Below are 9782 nucleotides of genomic sequence, written 5' to 3' on the forward strand. Positions count from 1 at the left end.
TATACACAGTCTTGCCAGTTTCTTAGTCTTCAGGCACAAAGGGAATCGAACACGTCCTCTTCCAACCCCTGCTCCTGGAATGGAGAAGGAAGAGGATTTTGCTAGCTTGCAACAAAAGATACCCTAGAATGGGACTGATATAAAAGTTCTACGTGTATTGCCACGTTTAAATTCTCCTTCCTCCAAAATGTAAAGTAAATCTGCTTCCATCGTCTGAAATGCTATTGGACTGAAAATCCTTTTGCAATTCGGAGAAACGCCAGGTATTGTAGTTGATTTGGGAGAACGATCTTCTGCTCATAGAAGATACTGTATCTCAAAAACACTTAAAGACACTCTGCAGATGAAATAGAAAGGGAGAGAAAAGCACCCCCCCCCTTTGCAAATGATCTTCTTAGCAAGATTATCGACGAAAATATCTTAATACCTGAAGTCATTTGGCCATTCTTAAAAATGCAACTTATCCTGACGTCTCAAGGGACGAAAAAGTTGCGGAAGTCCGAGGAATGAGTCACTTTGTTCAATTTTGATGAGTAATTTTAGGTGTCATGGAACCGCGTTCCGAAGAAGGAGAGGGGAGGGGGCGTCAGATCAGCACACGGAAGAAGACTGGACGCTCGGGATTGGATGGAGAGATCTTGATTTTCCTAAAATTGCGTCATTTCAAACCCAATTGGGTCCAGATGTTTTTTGGGCACCGACGGGTTACCGTCTCGGAAACTCTCAATCAGACGCAAGCGAAAGGAGAAGAGGCAGTTAATTAAATATTGAGCAGAAAGTCGCGTGGGGAGCGTGTCACGTGGTCCTTGAGGCTCGTCGAGCCTTGGATAAATACCGCGCGGCACCGAGCCGGCAAAAGAGCGCGCCGCAACTGCTTCCTCCACCGCCGGGGCCACCTCGAGTACCGAGCGCCCCGCGTGCGCTAGAGCTGCCGGAGGAACCCTGTGGGCCTGCCTGCCGCAGTAAGTACCTGCACGGGGCATCGCTCCGAGGTGGCGGCTGGCCACTGGGGCGAGGGACAGTGGGAGGACAGCGGAGCGACACTGGGGAGACGGGTATCCCAAATGCCAATGTCCCTCTTTGTTTCCCACCTGCAGAGCCTCCCGGCTTGAAGGTGTAGACCGCTGGGTTGGAGGCTGAGGGAGCTGGGATCCAGGGAGAAGGGGCTTTGAGAAGCTTGGGGGCATGATTCTCTTTCCTAAAGGGTACAAAGTATGCTTTAGGTTTGTTATCCCTTAGGCTTTTTATCTTGGTTCAATCGGCCCCGACTTGCGTTGTGGGACCAAAAAATATGCTGCCCCAACTCTTGGAGAGCCATCCCCAATGTCTTCCCCGTTCTTCCCAGAAATCCAGCATGAAAATCCTCGTGGCCTTGGCCGTCTTTTTTCTTGTTTCCACTCAACTGTTTGCCGAAGAAATCGGAACGAGCGATGATCTGAATTATTGGTCCGACTGGTCGGACAGCGACCAGATCAAGGTGAGACCCAGCCCGCGCCGTTCTTCCAGGCCCTGGGAGCTGTCACTTCCCCTACGATAGCATTCTAGTTAGCCTGTCAGGCACCGCGACCGCGACCAGAGGCGGTGAAGGAGCGCGGGGTGGGGGTGGGGGGGTGCGGATGTAAAGGAACGCCATTCCCTGGGTCCCCTCACGAGATTTTGTGCCCACGATCCAAGTTTCCTCCCCGGGGCTGCACCGTCGGGTCTCGGGAACTCCCTGGAGGAATGATGCCCTCCCTGATGAGCCCGGGGTCCTCCCAAGCATGGAAATCTCACAAGGTTTCATCCCGGGGTAAGGTGGATCTCGGAGACTCAGTCTAGTTGCAAGGACCGGGCATTTGGAAACCCTGGGCAGGGGCAGAAGGGGGCGCGCCGGACGCTGGTAGCAGCGGGGGCAACGGGCAAGCTGCTGGGGGCTTCGAGGGGCGAGGTGGGTGGGAAGCTAACTTCCTGCCTTGGCTTTTATTTCACTCCTTTACAAGGCTCTCAGGCTATTGGCCCAAGGGAGCGCGCCTCGAGGGAACAGTGTAAGTGGCGCGGTGCAGGTCCCTAGTAAAAGCATTCCTTCCCCACTCGCGACACACAGCTGTGTGCATTTAGGGCGGCGAGGCGTCTCCAAAGCCCGCGCCAGAATCGAGAGAAAGTCAGGTGGCTGCGCGGCAGAGCAGTGGGGTGGGGGGCGGGGGTCTCCAGGCTCTGCCAAGAGCGGAGAGCGCGCGGGGCTGGGGGACGCAGCGTCTCCCGCTAACCCGCGAAAACGGGGCCCGGGGTCACGAGTTCTGCTGGGAGGGGTGGAAGAAGAGAGTTTCTGGGCTGGGATCCCCCTCAGCCCTCGCGTTGGGAAACCCGGCTTTCTCCCGCCTCGCTGCGGGCCGGTTGTCCGGCCCTGGCGCCGCCACCGCCCGCCTCCGAGCTTCGCCCAGGGCTGGCGCCGCGTGCTGATGGCCTACACTCACACGCCCGTCTGTCTGTGCGTCTGTCCCCCAGGAGGAGCTGCCGGAGCCCTTTGAGCATCTTCTGCAGAGAATCGCCCGGAGACCCAAGCCTCAGCAGTTCTTCGGATTAATGGGCAAACGGGATGCTGGTGAGATGGGCAGCCATCCCCTCCCTCTCTCTCTCTGAGCAACCTGCCCAGTGTCCTCACTCACTGCTTCTCAGAGCGCCCTGTCTCTTTTGCTCTTTGAGTAGAAATTTCCATCCTAAAATGGATATACCCCCGGGAAGCGACTCTGGCCCTCACCCCACTAACAAACGCACATGCCCGCTGAGGGAGGGTGAGCTCTTCTGTGCCAGCCCCACACAATTAGAATGACCCCAGTCAAGAGCAGGAAGCAACCTTAGGGGAGTGCTCCCTTGATGCAAGATCCAAACTCAAACTGGCAAAGGGGGCGGGGGGGCCTCCAGGGGGTAGTACTCACAATGGTCTAAGCCCTGCAGAAATCCATTTTAGACCTTTGGGGTTAGATTAGATTTAGATTAGATTTAGCTCCCTACTGTCTCATGATAGAAATACTCAATTTCCTTGAATTCATCACACCATCAATGGAACGTGTAAACAGTTAATACCAATTCATCTTTTGTCAGATTCCTCAATTGAAAAACAAGTGGCCCTGTTAAAGGCTCTTTATGGTAAACATTTCTATAAATCTTTATTTTACTATTGTGAATGCACATGTAGGAAAAGTGAAGAAAGTCTTTTATGAGCTGAAATACAGATTCTTGATAATGCCTCTTTAGTAAAAGTAGAGATTTGTATCCCTCTCTCCTGGGGGTCCAGCTTGGAGATGTGTTTCTTGTAAGAAAACAGGTGGAGTGGCCTAACAGTTACTATGTTAGGCCTCAGGGGTCTCAAAGTCCTGGGTTTGAATTTGTGGCCCATAGAAAGCACTTAAAAACATTCCTTTTGGTAGCTATTTTGTTTTTATCATTAATAATTTGGTTAGCATTTATGGTTCTGTTATATTCCTCAGGATAGTACATGAATGGGAAATGTTACATTTGTTAAAAATCAACTTATTTTATAATTCTCTTCTGAAAATATAGTATAGCATCTTTAAAATAAATCTATTGCCCTTGCTAACTTTCTCTTTCTTTCTCCTAGGACATGGCCAGATCTCTCATAAAAGTAAGTTTCAAATTATTTTGGCATTTACCAAATGCAAATTAGATTGAATTTCATTTTATATCTTCTTTTCTGTTGTAACTTAGGACTTAACATGTTTAATTAAGGCAGTATAAGAATGGAGGAAACTCATATTAATCACGTCCAGAGCATGTTTTTTAAAAACTGTTTCTTAGACCTAGATACTTGCAAAATGATGCATTATGTTAAAAATCCTTTAATTCCTAGCTAAACAGTTGCTGAATTCCTGACCCACAGAAACTGTGAGATAATAAATATTTGTTGTTTTAAGCTGTGAAAGAAAGTCAGAAGAAATCCTTTAACTCCTATAAATTGTTAGTTTTAGATAAGAATTTCAGTCCAGGGGTCAAAATTCAACCGGAGATTCCTCTCCTTTTTCACCCCTCATCCTCTCCTATCCCCACCACTTCCACTGGAAAAATAAAAACAAAACAAAACAAAAACCAAGCATTTATAAGCATCTCTTAACATTTCAGTATGCCAGATCTCATAACAATATCTAGGGTAATCCACCAACCAATTAAGAAGGTTAAGTAAATGAGTACAGAATCCATAGTAGAGGTAAAGATAGAAATGCAGTTTTTTTGATCCCATCATTGAATGGGGACCCTCAATCTATTAAAGTACAATGAAACACTTCTTGGTGCAGTAGAGATGGCAGTTATGGCACTTGGCATTCATTAGATCCCAGTATCCCAGTTAATGGAACTCGAATTGATGGGAAGTCCCACAAGTCCATCTCAACCATATGTATTTACCCCAGGGTCCACCCACAACTCCACTTAGATTTTGGTCCACTGGTTGGCAAAGAAGGTCACATTAAAACAGCAGTCCAATTCTCAAATAATACAGTATAAAGCAAGAGACCTTTCCCCACTAGAGTTGAAATAGTAACCTTTCTCATAAGGTTTCATCTTTGAAAATATATAAATCTTATTTATATTTATGTTCTAAAGATTTGATTTCCAAAGAGATTATATATAGCAAACTTCTATGTAATGAAAATAAATGCACTCTATTAATGTCTAAATTAACACACCTTTCTGGTATTATTAAAAATGCAGTAAAATTAAGGGGCACCTGGGTGGCTCAGTGGGTTAACACCTGCCTTCAGCTCAGGTCATGATCTCAGGGTCCTGGGATGAGCCCCGCATCGGGCTCTCTGCTGAGCAGAGAGCCTGCTTCCTCATCTCTCTCTGCCTGCCTCTCTGCCTACTTGTGATCTCTGTCTGTCAAATAAATAAATAAAATCTTTAAAAAAATAAAAAAATAAATAAATAAATGAAGTAAAATTAAAATAGTGACCTGTTAGGAGTTTATAGTCATCAGGTGCACGGATCTGACTTAACTAAGGTTCAGTTCCTGAGAAACACAACATAGTACACAAGGACATACACTGGATATTTCTGTCACCCAACTGTGAAACTGACTCCCTAAAAACCAAAACTAGCATAAATAACAGCAATATTTAAAGCATTGTATATAAACAGGTAAAATGTAATAAACTATACTTGCTAATATTTAGATATAGAATTAAGAAAAGTGCTTTCATTGTATTGTTTTAATGTCAAATGTAAGACTTATTACAAATCTTCATTTCTTCAGGCTCACCAAAACTTGAAATGGTTATATATTTATTATGTAGGCATATATTCGAAAGCTTGCTTTTCTTCGGTACTAGTTATAACAGTTTATTTCCTCAAATACATACATATTAAAATACCCCTAAATGTATTTTTCCAGGGCATAAAACAGATTCCTTTGTTGGACTAATGGGCAAAAGAGCTTTAAATTCTGGTATGTATAAAACCATGACTGAAAATAGACAATATCTTAAATATCTTATTTTCTTTCTAAGGCATAGTTTTCAAAGTACTAAAAAGGAATGATAAACTTAAAATGAGTACTTACGGTGAAAAAAAAAAACTAATTGCAATAAACAAATCCAAGAATGAATTTGTAACTGCTTAAGCTAATCTCACCCAGGATGCACCTTTCTTTCTCAAACCACCAGCCCTACCAGTGTCTGCCTGTTTAATCATTACCTAACCTGAATCCTTGGGCTAGTCTAGTACTTTTTCCCTTATATTTGTTACATAAGCCACACTGAACTTTCCAGAACTAAGCAGGGAGGCATATGTGGGAAATAAGACCAATTTTCACTTACTACCAAGATCATTCGAAAAACTTATGACATTATATCTGGCAGTCTCCCAGCACAAAAGTAAACAAAACTAATAAATGCGTTTATACTTTATGAAGTTATAAAAGCTCAAACTCGAAACATCCTGATGGATGTCTGAGAGTATGGAACTAACCCAGTGCATGCCAGTGCTTTCAGAAAGGAACAGGATCAAGTCATCCTGGGGGATTATGATCAGTTCTGGCTGTAAACTCTCACAGAGAAGGGGGGGGCACAATCCTCATAACCCATCTTAATCTTCAACAAGTCCTTCCCTTGGCCTAAAGCCTGCCTATTTCCTTTCCTCTCTGTAGTACCCATCTTCTATGTAAAAATGCCACATTCCTATATCTGAAAACCCATTCATCATATCATTTTCAAGATTAAATAGCTCCTGTATCATTTTCACAGAGACTGATTTTTTCTGTAAAGCACATTCAGGCCTTTATAGCAATTAGCTTGGGTTCCTCAGGAAAGCTATTCAAACTCTATTTTACCTTTAGTGAAAATAGAATTATAGTATTAAGTAACTAATTAGAAAGTAACTAGCTGCCTTATCCGTTTAGGGTATTTCAAGTTTCTAGAAAATCTGTAACTAAGAAGTGCTGGCTTAATTATCTGGAAAATTCATGCAAAAAATGATGTATCCTATCATTGTCCCTCTACGTTCCAAATTTAGACACTACGTTTGTATTTCTTTTTCAGTAACTTGGGGGCTGCTCAAGTATAAAATTTTTTTTTTCAAGTTTAAATTTTAAAGCAGTTACCAGTGTATCTTATGAAAAACTTTATTTTATTAATATGTATAATCCTCCAGCTTTTGGAAATGGAATGTAAATTTAAACCACACTGGTTTTACTTGTAGCAGAAGGGTACAACTAGCCCTTCTATAACTGTGGTTTTCTTGATAATCATGTTAGTCATCAACTTTTTATTTCCACAACTGATACAGGTTTCAGAACATGGCTAACTTTACAAATAATACAGATACTATGCAATTTACACAGATTAAATGCCATTAATGTCTGCCAGTAATAATGTAGTTCTACTTTAGAGTTCTAAATTGAATCACTATAATGAATCGGGATCAATTTATGACACAATCTTCACTCCTCCATTTTAAGAAAATATAAAAGAAAAAAATTGGGCAAACACTGAGTCAGAGATCTTTTCATAGGATCAATGGAGGCAATGTAACTAACGATTGTGTCCTGCAGCCATCTGATTTAACTTTTTGTGGCCACAGGCCCCTTTGACAGTCTGAGAAATCTAGAAACTGCTTTGTAGAGAAACCTCATTGGTTTATAAACACAAAAACGTACGTACAGTTTCAGATGGTTCAGGGACCAGTTAACCAAACTCTGCTTCCCGTGAAAAGGATATTTTGTTCCAGCCAACAGCAATCCGACTGTGGTTACTTTACGTTCTCCTTCACCTCACTTCTCTGGGGAGCAGAATCATGTTAAGCTAAAGCTTGTCAGGAACTAAGCTTGTGCTAGTCGTCCTCCTCCTGATACAAACAGAACAGGATGAGAAAGGGACTATTTCCCTCCATGAGTACTGCCGGGTTTGGGGCTCAGGCTGTTCAACCGCGGAAGCGCATACGTGATTGACGTAAAGCATTCAGTTTGTCGTGAACCCAGTGTTGGAAGCTAACGGGGCCTCTGCTCAGGACGGGAAAGGGAGAGTGAGCACCCTACAGCCCTCACCTACTTCCTCTCTCAACAGATCGTTCTCACTGAGAAAATTGTTTAGAGAGGCATCTATGATTCCTACATACTTTCCACAGTGCTTTCTACTGTTTTTGTTAAATTCAGTATTTTATACAGGATATATGAATTTTAAAAAGCAGCATCGTTTCGCTAAAATGTAAATCTAAGTATATAAATTAACTAAAATGATGAGTAATATACTTAAGTATTCTGATCACAGTAGTCTGATCCTTACCCTTTTGTGGTTACATACCTCTTCGAAATTGCGTATAATATAATATAATTTTGGCTTTTTTAAACATTCCAGACAGTCAAAGCACTTAAATTACTTGTTAGCTATATGTTAAGTGCTTTTAGAGGCAGTGATTAATCTTTCACTGGCCATTAGGGTGCTGGGAGGTAAGTTATACTATAGTATGTGGATGGCACAATTGCTCTACCTACTGAAAATGAAGTTGTTTTTAGCTTCAATGACAATCCATCATTGCAAGATATCCCCAAGATAGGAGGAGACCCCTACACCATTTGGGACTCCTATAACAGGAACCAGCCAACTCTTTCTGTAAAGAGCCAGATAACAAATATTTTGGATTTTGTGAGCCATGCTGTCTCTCTACGTAGCCATAGACAATACTTAAATGAATGGGTATGGCCACATTCCAATAAAACGTTAAATTTTCAAGAAAAGGTGGTGGGCTAGATTTGGACCATGGTTTGTAGTCTATTGGCTCTGTCCTAGAATAAAAGCCTCACATTTTGCCTTCATCCTACTACTATTAGTACTCCTATACTTCAGGCATTATCCTTTCTATAAATCACCATGGGGGTGAGGGGGGTAGGGTTTCTGCCACTGCTTAAGAAAATTGTGAAAAATTGACACTGCAGTAGATTATGGAACTATGCTTTGGGGGCCCAAGTATCTGACAGGTGGCCTCAGTAACCAAGGATTCTGTGGTTAGATCACTTCCAGTCAGGACAGAGACAGGCAAGACTGGAGGGTATGCAAAGAAAACTCTTAGAAATACTTCAGTGGAGGTGGGAAGAGTCATTTACCAGTTTTTAATAAATTACAGTGTGTCTTGAAGCTTATTTAACTCTCTCAGTGAGTCCTCTTAAGAACCCCTCTGCCTTCTCTTTGTTCTCAGTGGCTTATGACAGGAGCGCGATGCAGAATTACGAACGAAGACGCAAATAAACCACCTCATGTGTAATTTATTGAGCCTCATGTGGGTCAGTGGCCCATGAAAGGTAACATGACACCTGCACCATGAGGAATAATTATTTATTTAATAATCATTGTTTTGAGTGGAAAACTCAAAAAAACTTTATTTTTCATATTGTGCCAATACGTGCTGTGAAAGTATAATTCTAATATGACCCCCCTCAGACGTAGAAATCAGTGGTCATTTCTCAACAAAGCACAGTGTTCAGTGAAACAGAAATAGGCTCTTCAAAGAAAGAAATCATCTTCGTTTCCTGGAAGCAGCCGCGTCAGCCACAGCTGAAGGAGAGGAACCTCACAGACAGGGTTGTGCTTCCTCTGTTTTCATGGTGGAAATGTGCTAAGATTTGGTATCAGAGGGTATCCCTGCAGCATGTGTCACGTGTTGTGACTTATATACAGGTGTTCTACAAGTTTTCACGTGATTCTATGGTCTTCATTTCATTGTATAATGTGTTGTGATAGTTAACATTTTAAATAAAAGAAAAAATATCTTGAGGATTGGGTGTTATTCTTTCATTAATATTTCTGTCACACCAACACACGTTCTTTTAGTAGATAAAATATGTTCGAAGCTATTTTGGCTGCTTAACAGTGAAACATAGAGCTACTAAATTTCTTCTTCTTAAGGTAAATGACTACAGTGGAATCTCAGTTCCTTTCTCTCTCTCTCTTTCTTCACACACACACACACACACTTTTGGGGCTGGCGGGGTCAGTCATTTTGCATGAGATCCTTCATGAGGAAAACAATTACATTTTGGAATCCTAAGAACAGAGGGTGAGTTCTGTTGATGCATGCCCAAGATTCCCTTTTACAAATAGGATAATAATCTGTCTTAGAGATGCATTCCCCTGGTTACTGTTGGGTAAAACATCAGCACACTCCAATTGAAGCCCTGCTTGGAGCCCAGGTATAAATGCACCTGTGTGTGATTCACACTAGATTTAAGATACCAAACTCTCACAAAAGATGATGCAGAAAGATGGGGGCTTATTGATAATAGGGCGTCACCCCTATAATGA

The 9782-nt window shown here is 42.5% G+C and overlaps 1 protein-coding gene across 8 annotated transcripts; it reads left to right on the forward strand.

The window, feature by feature from the left end:
• The first annotated feature begins 660 nt into the window (after window positions 1–660).
• On the forward strand, window positions 661–9249 carry TAC1 (tachykinin precursor 1). 8 transcript variants are annotated; one of them, XM_047696079.1, is made up of 8 exons: window positions 663–962; window positions 1346–1477; window positions 1980–2024; window positions 2485–2581; window positions 3082–3126; window positions 3599–3622; window positions 5384–5437; window positions 8680–9249. In XM_047696079.1, exons 2-8 carry the CDS (start codon window positions 1355–1357, stop codon window positions 8727–8729), a joined length of 438 nt encoding a protein of 145 aa, XP_047552035.1. In that variant the 5' UTR covers window positions 663–962; window positions 1346–1354; the 3' UTR covers window positions 8730–9249. The 8 variants fall into 8 exon arrangements, with proteins under 8 accessions (XP_047552038.1, XP_047552035.1, XP_047552041.1 ...); XM_047696082.1 differs by lacking the exon at window positions 5384–5437 and having other exon boundaries at window positions 661–962; XM_047696081.1 differs by lacking the exon at window positions 3082–3126 and having other exon boundaries at window positions 669–962.
• Window positions 9250–9782: the final 533 nt, after the last annotated feature.

This window comes from Lutra lutra, chromosome 11, assembly GCF_902655055.1.
Source record: "Lutra lutra chromosome 11, mLutLut1.2, whole genome shotgun sequence".
In the NCBI taxonomy this organism is placed as follows: Eukaryota; Metazoa; Chordata; class Mammalia; order Carnivora; family Mustelidae; genus Lutra; species Lutra lutra.